The sequence below is a fragment of the Pelobates fuscus genome, chromosome 7, assembly GCF_036172605.1.
Source record: "Pelobates fuscus isolate aPelFus1 chromosome 7, aPelFus1.pri, whole genome shotgun sequence".
Taxonomy (NCBI): domain Eukaryota; kingdom Metazoa; phylum Chordata; class Amphibia; order Anura; family Pelobatidae; genus Pelobates; species Pelobates fuscus.
This window is the reverse complement of record NC_086323.1, coordinates 129,552,402-129,573,735: the sequence shown is the minus strand read 5'-3', so window position 1 is coordinate 129,573,735 and position 21,334 is coordinate 129,552,402. Positions and strand designations below refer to the sequence as shown.

Sequence of the window (21,334 nt, the reverse complement as noted above, 5' to 3'; positions counted from 1 at the left end):
CACAGTAATAATGCAACAACTACCACATGTTGTGGCGTAACAATGACAATTTTTGTGAATGCACTTAATATTTTCAAAACTGTGCTGTGGCCATATCTCATGTGGAGTAGTTCATCGGGCTATTAAATTAATTTAGATTGTTAAACAATATATTATATGGAATTTCAACAAGCGCATTCTCATTCTGTCTGATAAAAATAAGAGTTATAAACATATTAAAATCAGCTATTATTTACATGCCCTTTTCGCCCTGCAATTTGACATTTAAGTTAATTTTAAATTTTTAGGAACTACATCCCCCATAGGTTTGGAATGATACTGAAAACACTGTAACCGAAAATGTGTATGCAAAGGGGAAGTAAAATGGAAGTTCTAGAAAAATACTGCGGCCAGCATGAAATATAACTTTACTTCTCTCTTTGTAAAAATGAACTTTTCAATATGTCAAATTAGTAGGGTTTTTCTTTGGGGGAAAGCAGGGATTTCAGTCCAGAGGTTACTCCTCTATGCCGTGTAATTAGAGCAGACCATATGCCATCTAATCAGACCAGCATTGCTTAAAAAATGTGCAGAAAGCATTGGCATGGGCTGAACAATACTGCTTAACAAAGATATTGCATAAGAAATTACATAAAGTAAAAAATTGCACATGCATGTTTTGGACATCTGTCCATTGTATAGCAGTTGTTTTCCAAAAGCATCTTAGCTCTTATTGTTAGTCTATAGTTCACCAGAAACTAGTTATCCAAAAATGTATAGATTCTTGATGGTCAGACATCATGCATGGAAATAATTGTGCCATAATTGAAGCTTGTAAATCAGATGTGAAACCTGGATCTTTAATTAGAGGCACTGATAATCCACATACAGCTTAGGACAAGGAAAGTCTCTATAATATGTTTTTCTATTTCAGAGTGTATATACTGAATTACTTGTAGAAAAGGCCTGATTCTGGTATTTAAATGGGACACTGTAGGCACCCAGACCACTTCAGCTAATTGAAGTAGTCTGGGTGCTGTGACCCTTTTGCACTTAGTATTGCAATGTAAAACATTGCAGTTCTAGATAAACTGCAATGTTTACATTGCAGCTCTAAGTCTGCCCTCTGTGGCTGTCTACCAGACCACTAGAGGGCTTCCGGAATCCAAACTGACTTTTGGTCCGTTATCTGACTCTGGATGTCCTCACGGACCTCCAGCGTCAGATTTTCCCCATATGGAAGCATTGAATAATGCTTTCCTATGGGGAGGTCTAATTTGTGCGCGCCCATTGCCGCGCATGCGCATCATGTCTCCCCAGCCGGCTGACATCATCAGGGGAAGAGCGTGGGCGGAGCCTGACCCAGCGCTGAGGGCCTTTAGCCCCGCGGGAGGGTGGCACCCCAGGAGCCTATAGTGCCAGGAAAACTGGTTTGTTTTCCTGGCACTATAGGATCCCTTTTAGCGTGTCTTGGAGAATTCATTCAAACAAATATATTGTTGCACATATAATAGTAGTCATATGCTGTACAACTGTAGAGACACGGTTGCACGTACAATAGACATTTGCCATTATTAGGGCCCAATTCAAAATTCTGGCACTTGCTTACAAATCCCTACATAATGCTGCTCCAACATACCTATCCTCCCTCATACACAAGTATGTCCCGTCGAGACCCCTGCGCTTATCCCAAGACCTACGCCTATCCTCTGCCCGGATCCCCACCTCTGACGCTCGCCTTCAAGACTTCTCTAGGGCTGCACCTATTCTGTGGAACTCCCTTCCCTCCTCAATCAGACTTTCACCCAGCCTCCACTCCTTCAAAAAATCTTTGAAAACTCACTTCTTCGTTAAAGCGTATCAATTAAACTGTCAGCAGGCTTCTCATCCCCCACCCCATGACTCCTTTCCTGCAACTGTCAAAAATGACCTACCAAGCACTCAATAAACCCTTCTCTAACAAACTATTTAATTCCCCTACTTTAACCCGTTTGTGTCACTATACCCCACTCCCTCTAGCATGTAAGCTCATTGAGCAGGGCCCTCAACCCCCTCTGTTCCTGTACGTCCAGTGGTCTGATCTCAATTATGTGTCTGTTAGTCCACCCATTGTACAGCGCTACGGAATTTGTTGGCGCTATATAAATAATAAAATAATAATAATAATAATAATTATAAATTTACAATCATTGCAGTGCTAGCCAAGTAGTTGTTTAGTTTAGTCTCATTGTTATGGGTACTGTAGTTACATTCTTAGTGATTTTTTTTTTTTTTGTGTTTTTAATCTTTATAACCCTCTACTTAGGAATGCTTCTTAAATTATGCATGGAAATATATTTTATTACTGATAATACTTTTCACTCAAATCTTCTTTTCAGATCCCACAGGCCCAAATGTTATTGTAACCCGCCTAACATTGGTGTGTGATGCCGCCCCAGGACCAATCACCATGGACCTTACTGGTATGTCAACATTTAATATGTGATCTGATAAGTTAAAGGACAACTGTCACTTTTCTGAAATTTACAACATTGATTAAAATCTTTGAAAATCACACCCCGCACATGTTAACCCTTTTTATTGTGATGTTTTGTTATGTGTAAAATGTATATTAACGGTTTAGCAAATTACATTATAATCCAATTCAAATCACTTCTTTCTTTATGTTTCCTTGATGCTGATTGCACCAGGTCAAAGAGCAGAGTTCAAACGGACAGTATAGTCACCAGCAGGGGCGGACTGAGAACCCTCAGGGCCCCCGGGCAAAATAAATCAAGGGCCCCCTTACAGGCCCCACCCATACTCCGCAGCAAGCGCCACCCATGTCCCGCCTCCATGCACCGCCTCCAGCCACACCCTACACAATCTTTAGACACAAGGAACAAAAGTGCAATAATCCCTTCAAGGCCCCAGTAGAGACTACAATTGAGGGCTAATGGGCCATGGAGGGGGGTCTTTCTAGCAGAGGCTATCTCAGTGTCCTTTAGAGAGTGTGTTAGAAAGAATCCCCTCCAGGCCCTATTAGAGACTACAATGGAGTCTAACAGGCTTGGAAGGGGGTCTTTCTAACAGAGGCCATCTCAGTGTCCCTGCTGGAAACAGTCGCCTCCAGGCCCCAGTAGAGACTACAATTGAGGGCTAATGGGCCATGGAGGGGGGGAGCATTCTAGCAGAGGCTATCTCAGTGTCCTTTAGAGAGTGTGTTAGAAAGAATTTCCTCCAGGTCCCATTAGAGACTACAATGGAGTCTAATGGGGCCTGGAGGGGGGGTCTCTCCAACACTCTGGTTCCTATTCACAATATAGCAACACAACATAGCTGATACCTAGGCCAAGTTGGCTCCTCTTACCTTAATTACTGTTGCTGGCTGGCAGTCTGTGGGCTTACTGGCTGCGGCTGGCAGGCTGTGGGCTTGCTGGCAGGCTGTGGGCTTGCTGGCTACTGCCGGCAGGCTGTGGGCTTGCTGGCTGCGGCTGGCAGGCTGTGGGCTTGCTGGAAGGCTGTGGGCTTACTGGCTGCGGCTGGCAGGCTGTGGGCTTGCTGGCAGGCTGTGGGCTTACTGGCTACTGCCGGCAGGCTGTGGGCTTGCTGGCTGCGGCTGGCAGGCTGTGGGCTTGCTGGCTGCGGCTGGCAGGCTGTGGGCTTGCTGGCTGCGGCTGGCAGGCTGTGGGCTTGCTGGCTGGCAGGCTGTGGCTTGCTGGCTGCGGTTGGCAGGCTGTGGGGTTGCTGGCTTTAAGCCTAACTGGTGGCCTGTAGACTGGCTGGCTGTCTACTGGCCAGCCTATGGGCTGGCTGGCCTGTGGGTTGGCTGGCTTGCTGGCTACTGGGGCACTCATAGATTATTTAAAGAAATAATCCATGCACAATAACCACTACTACTCTGTGTAGTTGTTATGGTGCCAGGAGGGCCGGGCCCCCCTCCCAGAGTAAGTAGTCAAACCGTTTAAGAACAGTTTGACAACTTACCTGGGGTCTGCTGGGATATGAGGCTGTAGTAGGGTATAGGAGCAGTGGTGCAATGTGTAAGGGGTGCAGTCTGTGTGAAAGGTTCAGTGTGTGTGTGAGGGGGTGTAGTGTGTGAATGTGTAGGGTGTGTGGGGCAATGTGTGTACGAGGGGGCTGTGTATGTGTGTGGCAATGTTAGTATGGGGGGCTGTGTGTGTATGGGTGGGCAGTGTATGTGTGTGTGTGTGAGGCAATGTGTGTAAATGTGTATGGTGTGTGTGGGGGCAGTGTGTGTGTATGGGGGGCAGTGTGTGAATGTGTATGGTGTGGGGGCAGTGTGTTTATGGGGCTAAAGTTCACTCTCACCACTGCGACCACCAGGAATACCTGGTGGTCACAGTGTTGAGAGTGAACTCTAGCCCGTAGCTCCAGGGCTAGAGTTTACTCTTGCAAGAGCCGTAACGTTGCCGTGGTAACCGCGGCAACGATCTGTGCTCGCGCAAGAAGGACCCAGAGGAGCTGCAGGCTGAGCTCCCGGGTCCTCTCTTCCACCCTCCTCTGCCGGCTGCCCGCACGGTGCCTGCGGACAGGGGAGGGGGCAATTGCCCTCCTCTTACTCCCCCTCCCCCTCTTCTTACCCACCTCCCCCTCTTCTTACCCCCTTCTTACTCCCACTCTCTTCTTACCCCCATTCTTACTCTCCCCTCTTCTTACTCCCCCTCCCCCTCTCCTTACTCCCCCTTCTTACTCTCCCCATCTTCTTACTCCCCCTCCCCCTCTTCTTACTCCTCCCTCTTCTTACTCCTCCCTCTTCTTACTCCTCCCTCTTCTTACTCCTCCCTCTTCTTACTCCTCCCTCTTCTTACTCCTCCCTCTTCTTACTCCTCCCTCTTCTTACTCCTCCCTCTTCTTACTCCCCCCTCTTCTTACCCCCTCCCCCCTCTTCTTACCCCCTCCCCCCTCTTCTTACCCCCTCCCCCCTCTTCTTACTCTCCCCTCCCCCTCTTCTTACTCCCCCTTCCTCTTTTACTCCCCCTCCTCTTCTTACTCCCCCCTCCCTTCTTACCCCCTCTCTCTCTTCTTACCTCCTCCCTCTTCTTACCCCCCTCCCTCTCTCTTTTTACCCCCCCTCTCTCTCTTTTTACCCCCCCTCTCTCTCTTTTTACCCCCCTCCCTCTCTCTTTTAACCTCCCCTCCCTCTCTTTTAACCTCCCCTCCCTCTCTCTTTTAACCTCCCCTCCCTCTCTCTTTTAACCTCCCCTCCCTCTCTCTTTTAACCTCCCCTCCCTCTCTCTTTTAACCTCCCCTCCCTCTCTCTTTTAACCCCCCCCTCCCTCTTTTAACCCCCCTCCCTCTTTTAAACCCCCCTCCCTCCCTCTTTTAAACCCCCCTCCCTCTTTTAAACCCCCCTCCCTCTTTTAAACCCCCCTCCCTCTCTCTTTTAACCCATCTCTTTTTACCCCCCTCCCTCTCTCTTTTTACCCCCCTCCCTCTCTCTTTTAACCCCCCCTCCCTCTCTCTTTTAACCCCCCCTCCCTCTCTCTTTTAACCCCCCCTCCCTCTCTCTTTTAACCCCCCCTCCCTCTCTCTTTTAACTCCCCCTCCCCCTCTCTCTTTTAACTCCCCCCCCCCTCCTCCCCTCCCTCCCTCCCTCTCTCTTTTTACCCCCTCCCCGTAGCGTGGCCGAGAGGCTCTGCGTCCGCGGTGCCGACCGGATTGATAGGAAGGTGCACACACACTGAGTGTGCACCTTCCTGTCAGTCCGGCCGTGTACAGGAAACAAACTCCTGTTCCGCGCGGAACAGGAGTTTCTGTTTTCTGTACCCGGCCGGACTGCCAGGAAGGTGCACACTCAGTGTGTGTGCACCTTCCTATCACTCCGGCCGGCACCGCGGACGCAGAGCAGCTCGGCCACGCTACGGGGAGTGGAGGTGAGAAGCTGCAGCCGCCTGAGCGCTCTTAAGAGAGCGCTCAGGCGGCTGCAGCATTTAAAGGGGCGGCCGGGCCCCCTGATGGCGGGCCCCCCTCCCGGCCGGGCCCTCGGACCATGTCCGAAGTGCCCGACCGGTCAGTCCGCCCCTGGTCACCAGAGCCGTAGTGATGTGAATATACTTGCCCCTGCAGGCTTTTCAATGTAAACACTGCCTTTTCTCTGAACTAGTAACACCTCTAGGTGCAATCACTCGGACGGCCAGTAGAGATACTTCCTATCTTAGTGCTGCACAGTGTGCATCACCTGCGCTCAGTGTCTAAATGCTCTGCATAGAGACGCTCAACACTCCCCATAGATATGCATTGATTCAGTGCATCCCTTTGAGGAATTGCTAACTGGTGCAGTGCTGTTTTGCTGCAGATGCACAATAGCCTCCCAATGCTTTCCTATGAGGTCATCAAGATTACGTGTTTGTATTTCTAATGCTATAGTGTTCCTTTAACCCCTTAAGACCGCAGGACGTACTATGCCGTCCTTATTTGGGCGGCTCTAAACGCCACAGGACGGCATAGTACGTCCTGGGCGGTCTTACCCCCCACGTGGCCGGCGGCACATGGCCGCTGCAGATCGCGGTCGGGGGGCATGCCTGGCCCCCCAGGCAGCCCCCCTGTGCCTGGGGACCGCAGTCTGCAGCTTCCGATCGCAGTGACAGGCTGTCACTGCGATCGGTATTTACCATGTGTCAGCCGATTTTAAAATCGGCTGACACATGGAGCCGCGGCATTTTCACTGTGCAGATCGCGGTCGGGGGACATGCCTGGCCCCCCAGGCAGTCCCCCTGCGGTCAGTGACCGCGATCTGCAGAGTCTGATCGCAGGGAGAGGCTGTCTCTGCGATCTGAATGCAGAGACAGCCTCTCCCTGCGATCTGATCGCAGTGACAGCCTGTCACTGCGATCAGAGTTACTATGTGTCAGCCTATTGGCTGACCCATAGTAACTGCAGGCAGGATCCCCCTGCAGATCACGGTGGGGGGCATGCCTGGCCACCCAGGCACTCCCCCTGTGGCCAATTACCGTGATCTGCAGGAGGTGATCACAGTGACAGCCTGTCACTGTGATCACTGATCCTGTGTGTCAGCCAGTGATGTAAAATCACTGGCTGACACTGTCTCTGCCCCTCTGCTCCCCTCTTAACCCCTTAATGTTACAAAATAAAATAAAATACAGTTACACATCAAATATACTTAGATCATTTATATATATATTATATATATGATCTAAGTATGTATATATATATATATGTGTGTGTGTGTGTGTGTGTGTATATATATATATATAGACACACACATTTGCACATACACTAAGTGTATTTTAATATTTATATATATATATATATATAATTATATATATATTAATATCAAAATACACGTAGAAGGATATTGATTAAATATATACATAATTATAATTATATATATATATATATATTTTATAATAAAAAAATATAAATACGTTAAAAAAATAAATAAAAAAATTAAAAAAAAATAATTAAAAATATATATGTGTGTAATTTCGTTCTAACTGTATTTTGATATTAATATATATATATATTGATATAAAAATACACGTAGAACGAAATAATATATATATGTATATACCTAAGTATATACGTATACATCACTATATGTATACCTATATATAAATAAAAATAATTGTAAAAAAATTATATACATATATATCCACACACGTGTATATATAATAATTTTACATATATATTTATGTAATAATTTTACATAATTAGGTATCCTAATTAATTACAATTAGCGGGACCTGCCTAACAACCCAGGCCGAAAGTATAGGGAATTTAATTTGCTAGCACTATATTTAACCCTATAACTTTCCAAGACACTATAAAACCTGTACATGGGGGGTACTGTTTTACTCGGGAGACATCGCTGAACACAAATATTTGTGTTTCAAAACCGTAAAATGTAATACAACAATGATATCGTCAGGGAAAGTGAAATTTATTGCATTTTTCGCACACAAACGGCACTTATACTGACAATATTTTTGCTATAATACTTTTTACTGTTTTGAAACACAAATATTTGTGTTCAGCAAAGTCAAAGTATAACAGTACCCCTCATGTACAGGTTTTAGGGTGTTTTCAAAAGTTACAGAGTCAAACATAAGGCTTGTGTTTCAGTTTTTTCACAATGAAATTTGCCAGATTGGTTACGTTGGCTTTGAGACCGTATAGTAGCCCAGAAATAAGAATTACCTCCATAATGGCATACCATTTGCAAAAGTAGACAACCCAAGGTATTGCAAATGGGGTATGTTCAGTCTTTTTTAGTAGCCACTTAGTCACAAACACTGGCCAAAATTGGCTTTCAAATTAGTTTTTTGCATTTTTCACACACAAACAAATATTAACGTTAACTTTGGCTAGTGTTTGTGACCAAGTGGCTACTAAAAAAGACTGGACATACCCCATTTGCAATACCTTGGGTTGTCTACTTTTGCAAATGGTATGCCATCATGGGGGTAATTCTCATTCCTGGGCTACAATACAGTCTCAAAGGCAACGTAACCAAACTGGCAAATTTCAATGTGAAAAAACTGAAAAGTGTAACATGCTTTATTTGACCCTGCAACTTCCCAAAACACCATAAAACCTGTACATAGGGGGTACTGTTTTACACGTGAGACATCGCTGAATACAAATATGTGTATTTTATTGCAGTAAAAGCAAACAGTATTATGACATTCACAGTTAGAATGTCACATAGAACTAAGAAAATGTAAAAAAAATCTTATTTTCTCTCATTTTTTTTATATTGTTTTCATATTACGTTATGTTCCATACCTAAATATTTGATGTTAAATGAAAGCCCTGTTTCCCCTGAATAAAATGATATATAATAAGTGTGGGTGCATTTAATATGAAAGAGGTGAATTACGGTTGGACAGACATATAGCGCAAATGCCAGGTTTTGTTTACGTTTTTTTTGGATCACAACTTGTACATTTGGCTGCGGTCTTAAGGGGTTAAACCAAAAATTGACATGGAGCTAAGATGAGAAACCCAGTTTCAGGATAAAGATGTGTGTATTTTAATTTTATCTCTACCACCTCAATACATTTTTGTAAATATAGGGACAAGTAAACCTAACATTAAAAATCCTGGAAAATAGTTTTTCCCCTGTTGCTCCTTAGCCCTAAAAAAGCAGTGTTTACGTTGGAAAGCCTCAGAGACATGCAATAGATACCAGAACCATTGCATAAAGCTGTAGTGGTTCTGGTGACTATAGTGTCCCTTTAAGGGATAATTAAAATGCAAGTATTTATGTGTGTGTTTGTGTAAATGTGCATATATGCATGTATGAATTTCCCAGAGGGTGTATGTATCTATCTGTTGGAGTGTGTGTTGGTAATTAGGATGTGTATATGTGTGAGAGGCAAATTATGTATGTTATCACTAAGAAAGTAATGTATCTGTAGTAGTCCTGGGTAGTAAATTATTAATTTAAATATTGGTGCCCTCTGATATATTATATCTATAATGCATTCTATATATTAAAAAAGAGAAGTTGTATAAACTATCAATGTAAAATTTAAAAAATAAATGTTTTTTTTTCTTGGTAGGAGACGTAGCAAATCTGAAAAAGGTGACATTTGTCTTGAAAGAAGCTGTTGAATACAAAGTTAAAATTCATTTTAAAGTGAGTTGTATGTGTAATATTTTTATATTTCTAGGTTATAGATTATAATAATTCCATCATATCTGTGCTGATGACAATACATGATAACACATTTGTTAATCATCAACCCAATCTCATTTGATCAGAGAGTGAATAGGGTGGAAAATAAATGGAATGTATAGTAGGTGATCAATGGAGTAGATACTGCAGTTTTTGTGAAGAAAAATGAATTGTTTCTTGATCCAATGAGATATAAGTAAGGTTTGGGGCACTAGGTAAACGTCTGCTCATAGGGTTGTAGGTAAGTGTCTGAATGGCTGCATATGAGGCATTGTAGTTAAAGTAGTTGCTAGAGAGCCAAATGTTAAATCCCCAAATCCCTTCTGAGTCTATTTGTTAAAAAAAAAAAAGGAAAATAACAGGTTCAGAAGAAGGCTTCAAAACGTCAGGGATCGGGTTGAAGACCAGAATCAGGATTAATATGGGTAGTTGGCTCATAGTTTGATATAGGGTGAGGTTGCAGATAAGGTTGCAGTTTGAAAGGATAAGAGATGAGAACGAGGCTAGCCTGGAGCAAGACAAAGGACAGAAGGGGGTAAAGAAACATGAAAAAGAGTGCATGGCTGTTTATACTGTAGGCAACACAAAGACTAGGGCACCAGTTACTTGCAATAAAACTCTAGCCAATGTCAGGAGTTGCTGGGTATGGGTTTGGGGACTGGAAGCATGTCAACATCTGACCCTCTGGAGGTATCCTCTTTGGTTACAACCAAAAGCTCAAAAAAGAGTAACTCAAGGGAAGGAACAAACCAGTGGTAGAATGAAAAAAATGGAACAAAACAAAATAGAAACATGAAATTTAACAAATGGCTTGACAAGCCCACCATAGTACAGAATTTTCTCAACATTGAAACTAATATGTTTGGTATGCAAAGGTTTCTAACAAAATCCAGACATTGTAGCCAATATACTTGGAGATTTTCTCCATGGTTTACATTACTGAGTAGCTAGAAGACATTAAGTGTTTTACTCAATAAGGAATCTATTATTTGTGGTGTTACACTGAATTGACAATAGAAAACTCACTATATAAACAACTCTTTCTTACAGGTGAATAATGAAATTGTCTCTGGCTTAAAGTATGTCCAGCACACCTACAAGATAGGGGTGAAAGGTAACAATATTCTGAGGCACAGTTAGTCAAGTAGGTGGAAAAGCAGTTGCGGGAAAAGAACACAAGCAGATCATGGCAAACATATCTAGAGAATGATTATTTTTTTTATTGTAAACATAATGTTAACATATTTAGAAAAGTCTGTTGGGTGCTTATCTGTCTATTTGGGGTATCTGATGAAAAACAATATAATATATATCATAGGCTCTCTTTTTCCTTGTTATTCTAAACTAAAATAAATGGAAGAATGTGCCTATCATGTTATTTTGACCACATGACTAGGATGAAATGTCTAAGTAGCTATCCTGAGTCACTCATGATATTCCTTAGAGTTCTTAGCCTACTTACTACACTAAGTCTGTGTATATGTGTGTGTGTGTATATATATATATATATATATATGATAAACAATACACAAGTTCCAGCGCACTCTCCTATCTACTAAACAGCAACTTCAATGTTGACAGATTTTATTAGTTTATAAAAGTTTTTTTTTTTTTTTAAAACACCTAATCTAGGCAAAAAAATAGGGATTTAGTTACATTATATGATCATACATTGCATAAGCCTGCCACAACGTCAATGTACCCCATCTTTGGCAGGTCCTACTCTACTATATATATAGTCAGTATACTGAAGTACTGAAAACAAAAACACTCAAAACTATTTAAAAAACATTTTTAAAAGGAAGAGTAAATGTAAACTATTAATGCCTTATTGCAGTAATGCCATACCCAGCAGCACCTTACTCCAGTTACGTTGAGTCTCTTTGAGTGAAAGAGACTTGGAAAGGAGATTCTTAAAAAAAATAAAGAGATCCCAGAACAATAAAACTAATAAAAAAAACAGTATTTATGTTTTCTTAACATTAAAGTTTATTGATGTTGTATATTCCATTTATAACTAATGACCTTTTTTGTTCCATGCAGTTGCTAAAGCTACTTTTATGGTGGGAAGCTATGGACCTAGGGCAGAAGAATATGAGTTTTTAACTCCTGTAGAAGAATCACCGAAAGGCATGCTAAATCGAGGCACCTACCACAACAAGTCCTTCTTCACAGACGATGACAATCACAATCATCTAACTTGGGAATGGAACCTGTCCATTCGTAAAGAGTGGAATGAATAAAATAGTTTTCTTCCCTAAACATATTCTCTAAACACATGCAATCAACTTTCTTACCTCTGCTTGCATCCTCCCTATCAGAGATACCCAACAAGCAGCTCTCTAGCTGTTTTAACTATGTCCCATGGCACTTTTCAAGCATTCCTCTATGGACCAATTGTTATAGAATAATGGGACTTGTGGTTCAACATCAGCTAGGGTGATACCTGTCGGATACCTCTGCTCTTAGTGTGAAACTTGGAGTGAGTAACCTGCTAACTTGTGTAAGCTTCAAGTTCTGACTTCACTGTGCTCTCTTGATGACTTTCTGTAAGAAAAAATATATAGATTTATTTTATTCCAATGTTCATTATGGGGAATCGGCTAGCATCAACTGATTTGAATGTATAAATAGTTTTCTTTCTGAATTCCCAAAGTAGTCTATAATAGAACATTAAAAAATAAGTACAGAATCATTATACATGTCATAATATCCACATCTGTGTTGCTTAATGAATGGTAACTGTATTGACATATTTATGCATAAACCATTAGGAAAAGATCACATTAGACAAAATGTTATTTGAAGCACAGAACATTCTATTTTACAAAATAAATAACATAAACCAATGTACATCGTGCATTCAGTTTTATTTTTACATTTGTTAATAATTGCCGTGTTTTGGCGATAAAATGGATTTTAAAACGTATAAATATATTCTAGATAGTTTGATAGTAATAATGGTTAGAAACAAGACTCCAGTCTACTGACTTGATGATAAAAACACGCAGAAATTACTTTTTAGGCTCCAAAGTAACACTACTCCTCGGATTTAAGAAGCTGGTAATAGCACATTTACTATTATACCCCTAATATCTACTTTACCTTTTATAAAGGCATCTAATGAATTTGATAAAACAACCCTCCCTGGCAGAGAATTCATTTTTTTTTTTTTTGTACTGTAGAGAACCTTTTCCTTTGGGTAAGCTCAATATTCCGAAGTCTCAGTGTGTGCCATCCTGTTTTTCATAAAGGTATGATAATAAATAGATCACCAGTGAATAATTTGGATAATGTTATCATATGACCCCTAAACACCTTTTACTAAGGTACACAAAATATGCAACTCTTCTAGGTTTCTCTTTATCTGTAGTCATCCATGCTCTTATTCTGCAACATAATACATTTGTGTCCAGTTCTCCTTGCTGATAAGCTCACATAGTGATAATGAATATGACACTTATGACTGCCATTATACCATATGCCTGCGCATGTGTCCGTAGTGTGTTTGTATCAATTTGTTTTTCAGTTACTATAGTGACTGGCTGCCAAATTTGTAGTGCCCTATTACAAAGCACTGCAAATGTTGCAGCAACAAATGTTTATCTCTAATAAAATTAACATTGCAGTCGCCAGTTCCAGGTCAGTTCTGGGTATTAAAATATGATTTGCTCTCTTGGTGCCCAAGTAGAGATGGGACAACATCTGAAAGCATACCTGGTCGACCTGGGATGGCACCAGAAAAAAATGGCTTCCAAAGAAACTTCCATAAAATGCAGTTATCATCCTGAATAATACAACACACATTTAGCAAGAGAGATGATGCATGTTTTCTTTATTTCTCATTTGACTAAGAAGTATTGCAGGCCCAGACTAGACTAGGAGATCTGTACTTAGACATAACAGAATTGTGTATAAGAGTCAGAGGTAGAATCAGGACCAGTGGTTCAAAGCAAGGCAAGAGCCTCTATTCATAAATGTTGGATGGAGCATATATAAAGGAAACTATTTTTCAAAATATTAAAACATATGTCATATGCTAAAATATATATAAAAAAACATATCAAAAACTATTAAAATATTACAGAATTAAAATATATTTTCAAAATATTAAATTAGTTTAAAAGTGTAAAAAAAAAAAAAATCCCAAAATATGGATGTGCTGCAGTGGTTATAACATTAGAATGGTTTGACTTCTCCCAACTATATATGTGTTTGCATGCGTGCATAGGGTGCTCTAAAATAAGTGAAAATAATGATCAGCAAATAAACACCCTTATAACTTTAGCTTCTCAAAACAGTTATAAATGCACAAACCAACAAACAGAGGTGCCTTCAGGAAAATGCTTATTATTTTAGTCTCATATTGTCAAGGTAATAGTGAATATGTAAAATAAATAAATAAAACAAAGGGGATGTTGAGACATTTCTTCTAGAGGTACATTATAGTGCCAGCATGTTATGAAAGTCCTCATAGCTAATTACCAAGAACCACACTCACCTTTCATCTTGCAGTTGCGAGAGGCACTTTGCGCATGGGTTCATCTTCCAGTCGATACCTGCCCCTTCCTCCTCACTTTGTATATTTATTGTTGCATAAAAAGACATCAAAAAATATAGGACTAGCTCTTTTTATATTTTTTATAATTCTTTATTTTTGAGTGCAGTGACAATACACAAGATACCAAGGACATATAGTGTAATCATACACATGACATGTCAGGATGAACTTCACATATTTAGATATTAGACAAGATATAAGGTAACCAGGCTAGAAATGCATGAGAGGCAAGCTAGTATATAGATATACATAGCTAGGTGAACAAGAGGTAATTACCACTGTGTGGTATAAGTTAGACTACAGCATAGCGTGTCAATAAACAGGAGAACAAAATAACAGAAATAATTTCTAGCTATAAAGAACAATAAAAGAGGAGAATAAGCCTTGCTGTAGAGATGTTCAGGAGCCAATTCAGCCAATTCCTGCAGAGGGAGAGCCACTGCCATAATAAAACTGGAGTCCATCCAAGTTGAACAGGTCATCCCACCGGATCTCCGCTACAATACTCTTAGAGGTACCAATCCTTGAAAATCAACCATGCCCGGGTGCTGGAGATATTTTCAGCTATCTTTTCCTAATAGCCAGCAAAGCATAGGAGGAATCCAACGGCTGTGTAGGTGGTGGCTGGAGAAAGAACCCCGAGTGGTTTACATTCTGGGTGGGTAGAAGCTCGCTTGGAAGCCAGATCATTGAGGCTTCGTTACCGACCTCAGAATCCATCTGCGCCCCCACCTCCGTGATGGTCTGTGTGCACCACCCAGAAGAGACCGGCCAGCCGTCCGAACTCGTAAGGTCATGGCTTGACCCATGTGAGAGAAGTCTCAATGTATCCTTCCTGATAAAATATTTTTATAAATAAATAAATGTGAGTAACGTGCAACATTTGATTTTGTAGTTTAGCTCAAACTTGAGCACAGTTCAAAAGCTCTCAGCAGTTGGTCTACATGGTGATTAGACTGTGGGAAGGCTTGTGGAGCAGCGGGCCCCGGCATGGTGGCCATCTTGCAAGGTGTGCCTCAACCCTCTGTATATTGCGGTGCCATGCTGAGAAGGCTGCTAGATTCCACCAGCAGGGACCTGGATATTCCCCACCAGTCTAAAGGGGGGGAACAGGACCCCGGCACAGGCTTTCTTCAGCCACGGGCAGAGGATCTACCGCCTCCCCCACCTCAGGTGCTTTAGTAGGTCGCAGAGATGTTGAGCCCGGGCTATGACTGCCTAAACCAGGCAGAAACAAGTCCAACTCTCAGCAGGATAGTCCCAAAGAGGATAAGGAAGTTTTGTGCCAAAAGTAGTGAGGCAAAGTAAATTGTCTGGCCCAGTAAGTGATTTTCTACAAGGAGCTAAAGCCACGACTACCTCGCTTGGCTGTCAAGTCCCGCCCCCATAGGGCTAGCTCTTAACTGAGAGTGGCAACTTATCTGATATTATATACAGTTTATTGTATGTTATTATATAATATTTAAATGCTTATACTATATACTCTTTGAATAAAGAGCTGAACTATAATTCCATTTACACTCACCAAAGATTTACTTTTAGATACCTATTGACAGGATATTTTGCTATTTGATACATTACATGACGTACTAACTTAATTTTGCAACATCTTATTTGCTGTGATCATCTGAAAATATCTTTATACATAAGCGTAGACTTAGGAACAGCCTGTTGTGCTCAAGCTGCTGTTGCGATGTCTCTAAAGCAGGGTAGTAGTGATGTACCGAACTGTTCGCTGGCGAATAGTTCCTGGCGAACATAGCGTGTTCATGTTCGCCGCCGCGGGCGAACACATGCGCGGTTCGATCCGCCCCCTATTCGTCTTCATTGAGCAAACTTTGACCCTATGCCTCACGGTCAGAAGACACATTCCAGCAAATTAGCAGCAGACCCTCCCTTCCAGACCCTCCCACTTCCCTTCCAGCATCCATTTTAGATTCATTCTGAAGCTGCATTCTTAGAGAGAGGAGGGAAAGTGTAGCTGCTGCTCATTATATAGGGAAATTGATAGCTAGGCTAGGGTATTCAGTGTCCACTAAAGTCCTGAAGGACTCATCTGATCTCTGCTGTAAGGACAGCACCCCAAAAAGCCATTTTTAGGGCTAGAACATCAGTCTGCTTTTTTTTTCTGTGTAATGTAATTACAGTTGCCTGCCTGCCAGCTTCTGTGTCAGGCTCACAGTGGATACTGTGCCCATTTGCCCAGTGCCACCACTCATATCTGGTGTCACAATAGCTTAAGCTTGACATTTAAAAACAAAAAAAATGTTTTCACTGTAATAGATTGAATAGCAGTTAGTTGTCTGCCAGCTTCTGTGTCAGGCGCACAGTGGATACTGTGCCCACTTGCCCAGTGCCACCACTCATATCTGGTGTCACAATAGCTTAAGCTTGACATTTAAAAACATAAAAAAAATTTCACTGTAATAGATTGAATAGCAGTTAGTTGTCTGCCAGCTTCTGTGTCAGGCGCATAGTGGATACTGTGCCCACTTGCCCAGTGCCACCACTCATATCTGGTGTCACAATAGCTTAAGCTTGACATTTAAAAACAAAAAATGTTTTTTACTGTAATAGATTGAATAGCAGTTAGTTGTCTGCCAGCTTCTGTGTCAGGCTCACAGTGGATACTGTGCCCAATTGCCCAGTGCCACCACTCATATCTGGTGTCACAATAGCTTAAGCTTGACATTTAAAAACAAAAAAAATGTTTTCACTGTAATAGATTGAATAGCAGTTAGTTGTCTGCCAGCTTCTGTGTCAGGCGCATAGTGGATACTGTGCCCACTTGCCCAGTGCCACCACTCATATCTGGTGTCACAATAGCTTAAGCTTGACATTTAAAAACAAAAAAATGTTTTTAACTGTAATAGATTGAATAGCAGTTAGTTGTCTGCCAGCTTCTGTGTCAGGCTCACAGTGGATACTGTGCCCAATTGCCCAGTGCCACCACTCATATCTGGTGTCACAATAGCTTAAGCTTGACATTTAAAAAGAAACATTTTTTTCACTGTAATAGATTGAATAGCAGTTAGTTGTCTACCAGCTTCTGTGTCAGGCTCACAGTGGATACTGTGCCCACTTGCCCAGTGCCACCACTCATATCTGGTGTCACAATAGCTTAAGCTTGACATTTAAAAAGAAAAACAATTTTTTCACTGTTATAGATTGAATAGCAGTTAGTTGTTTTCAAGCAGGTGTCAGGCCTTCAGCGTGTACTCTGCCAACCTCAGCAAGTGCACTTTGCCACTCATATCTGGTGTGACTATAGCGTGTCTTTAAAAACACAAAACGTTTTTCACTGTAAGCTAATAGCATTTAGTTGTCTGCAAGCGTCTGGGTGTCAGGCCTTCAGCGTGTACTCTGCCAAACTCAGCCAGTCCACTTTGCCACTCATATCTGGTGTGACAATAGCGTGCCTTTAAAAAGGAAAAAAAAGTTTTCACTGTAAGCTAATAGCAGTTAGTCGGAAGAGAGGAGTGTATACCGCGCCTAGAGGTATTAGTATAAAACATTATACATACATATAGTCGATGGAAATTTTGACAATGGATGGTAACCTCAAAATAAAAAGCAAAACATAATAGTGCAATACAGTAAATAAACAAGAAAGGTCAAAATAAAGCTATACACAGTCCACTCACATGGGGATGAGCTATAACAGAGCTCAGCTGTGATGCGCCTGGACGGTATAATCCCCGTCTCGGGATATGTGGTGGTATTGCTTCAGGGATTTTTCAGGGTGCAGTGGTGCGTAGATCATAAAATCCAAAAATAAAAATATGGCAGCATATGGTGAAGTACGTACTGATAGAGTAATAACAAGTATAAAAGGTATTATACTTACAATTTCTAGAGCATAAAACCTGCTCTAGTATAGACAGCCTAGGTGGTATAATCCCCACCAGGGATATGCAGGATCCAGGGAGTAGAAGATAATAATGATAAATGATAAAAATATATATATATAAGTATATAGATGTAAATAAGTTTGTTAGAAATGCTACTTTAAAACGCTTTTATCTTAGTAAATCTAATGACCACCAATCAACTAATACAAAAGATACAAACCCCAAAGTATACAGATGCAGTGAGCTTAAGAACAAATCCACATTTTACCCCTCATATTTTAAATCTAGTGCTCTCGATATATTTGAAAAAAAGGTATGCAAAGAAATAAAAACCCTAGATACCAGATACAAAAACAACACATCAAATCTAAACAGAAGAGAAATGAAAGTTTTAAAAGACCTATATAATGATACTTCCATTGTAATCAAACCCGCCGATAAAGGCGGAGGTCTTGTGATCCAATCAAAAGATAAATACGAAACAGAAGCTTTGAGACAACTAAATGATTGTAACACATACGTTAAACTAAATAGTGACCCTACAACAGACATAAAGAATAAACTTAATGTATTTCTAAAAAAAGGTAAAGATATGGGGATCCTAAGTGATAAAGAATATAACTACATCAACAACCCATCTCCTAAGATTCCGGTTATATACTTCCTGCCAAAGATTCACAAAAACTTAAATAACCCCCCTGGCCGTCCAATTGTATCCGGTATAGGATCACCCCTCTCGAACCTTTCCGAATACATTGACATTATGTTACAACCGTATGTAAAACAAACTAAATCGTATCTCAAAGATACAATAGACCTTTTAAAAAAATTGGAAAATGTCATCTGGGATACAGACTACACTATGATCACCTGTGATGTACAGTCTCTGTATACTATTATAAAACATGACAGAGGTTGTAAAGCAATTAGATCTATTCTGGAAAGGGACGACTCTATGCCTCAAGAACATACAGAATTTTTAATAGAAGGCATAGACTTGATTTTAAAGCACAATTACTTCTGGTTTAAAGATGGTTTTTATTTGCAAAACACGGGAACAGCTATGGGTACCAGGTTTGCACCCAGTTATGCCAACCTCTATATGGCGGAGTGGGAAGACCAGTCCATTTGGAGGGGGCATGACTGGGTGGAGTGCCTGGTATCCTATTCCCGATACATAGATGATCTATTTTTTATCTGGAAGGGATCTGAGAGCTCAGCCAAAGATTTTATTTCTTTTTTAAATAGGAATGATGATGGTATTATTTTTTTTTTTTTTTTAATTCTTTATTTTTGGTGCATATAAGAAAATACAAACTGACCTGTATTGCCACAACAGCAAAATCAGGCCTCTGCAGGCATGTTAAATCAACACACTGTCATGGCATAAAATTGGAATGCACATTTTTGTTATAGTAAACATGTTCATTACGTTTAGTTATATTAGCGGAGTTAGTGAACTTAATAAAAACAGTGAATAACAAACAGGCTATTTCAGGCTGGTCTTGCTTATCTGTCAGGGTGCTTATACTGGATCAGATACTGTGCAATCTATACTGTCAGTGACAGATTATTATGATCCTTGCCCAAGGCTTGGTAGTTAAATGACAGACAAGAGGACATGCATGTAGGTGGCTGTGCAGGCTGGTAGTAGGTGCTTACGACAAGGTATCACATCTGTCAATAGGAAATCAACTATATAATATGTGCACTTTTATATAGGTATAATATGAGCACTTTGCTTCCTGACAGCAGGCATGAGAAAAGGAAATGAAAAACAAAAAAAGGAAATCATAGTTAAAGTAGTTTAGGTGAGAATGGCAAGTGTGCTAAGCAAAATGGCATGGCTAGTGTATGCATAAAAAAAACAAAAAAAAAACGGAGGAAATCATGCCACAGTGATTAAAGACCCCTGGGCCCCTGAACAGAGACTCTCTTCGCAGTGGGAAGGTGAATGTGACCCTGATAATTACTACTCAGGAGTCAGAGAGTAGGCAACCCCAGTCCTCATGCAGAGAGCAGCTAGCTCCCATCACTGGCAGGCCACAGTCATTCGCTTCTCGGCTCCATCTGCGAGTGGTTCCCTGATGCCGTGGTATAGCTTGTCAGGTGGTATCAGCCGTTTGCGGTTGGGAACTGGATATGTGCAGAGGCAGCTATCGGTTGTGTATCTCGGCATCGTGGGTCCGTACCAGCTGTCAGTCAGATGATCTCCGCACAGGGTACTCAGTGTCGATTGGTAGCACCCCAGGCCGGGTCTCAGGATAGGTAAGTTGCTCAGACGATTTCTTCCAGAGTTGCCCGCTGTGAGCGCCAAGAGCCCTGAGAGGGGGTTGGTCACCTTCTCCACAGAGTGTCGGTCAGGCTCAGCCGCCATCTTATAGGTTAGGCGACGTCTCCGATCAGAGTAGAGCACCAGGGTAGGCCGGGATGACCCCCACCGGCCCAGAGGGGGGGAAGCAGGGCCATCACCCCATTGTATTAGGGGACCCCCATTTTGCAGTCAGGCAGGATAGCAGGGCGGCGGCCGTCCACCCTACTCACCACCTAGGTAGGTAGGCTTGACTAGGCCTTGGTCACGGAGCTCAGTTTTCTCCCCTAAAAGGGTCAAGAATCGAGTTACTGGCTGATCTTCAGAGCTAGCACCTCATAGTGCAGTTGCCTTGCGTGTCTCAGCGCCAGAAATTGCGTTTTGGGACCAAATTGCCTGTAAATTGCAGGAGCTAGAGTACCATGCATCTACTCTGCTTGGCGGTCCGGCCCCGCCCCCCATGATGGTATTATTTTAACCACAGATTTTAGCAATTCGATGGTTACTTTTTTAGATTTAAATATTTACATTAAGAACAATAAAATACACACAAAAACTCATTTTAAAGATGTGAATGTGAACAACTATATAAGTACAGACAGTTGCCACAACAAGATATGGCTGGATAGCATCCCCAAAAGCCAAATTATGAGAATCAAAAGGAATTGCTCAGAGACATTAACTTTTCTGGAACAAGCAAACACACTAAAAGAAAGTTTTACACAAAAGGGATATGATGCAAATAATATAGACCTAACAATCAAGAAAACAGCTACAATGGATAGAAACCAGCTAATACATAAATTAAAACCCCTGCCAAACCAGGGAAATCCAGATTTTACCCTACCAATTGTTTTAGATTATAATAACAAAAACAAACAACTGAAAAAAAAATTTTTTTTTTATTTTTTTTTTATTTTTTATTCTTTATTTTTGAGTGCATGAGGATTACAACATAGCTTACTCTGCCACGACAGCGGTCATAAGCT

General features: G+C 41.4%; 1 protein-coding gene across 1 annotated transcript in view; it reads left to right on the top strand.

The window, feature by feature from the left end:
* The window catches only part of ARHGDIB (Rho GDP dissociation inhibitor beta), a 190,458-nt gene extending 177,983 nt beyond the window's left edge, over positions 1-12,475 (top strand). The window contains exons 3-6 of the mRNA XM_063426646.1: positions 2,358-2,441; positions 9,507-9,583; positions 10,673-10,736; positions 11,666-12,475. Coding sequence (XP_063282716.1) covers positions 2,358-2,441; positions 9,507-9,583; positions 10,673-10,736; positions 11,666-11,865 — 425 coding nt within the window. The 3' untranslated portion in view covers positions 11,866-12,475. The remainder of the gene's footprint in view (positions 1-2,357; positions 2,442-9,506; positions 9,584-10,672; positions 10,737-11,665) is intronic.
* The last annotated feature ends 8,859 nt before the right edge of the window (positions 12,476-21,334 follow it).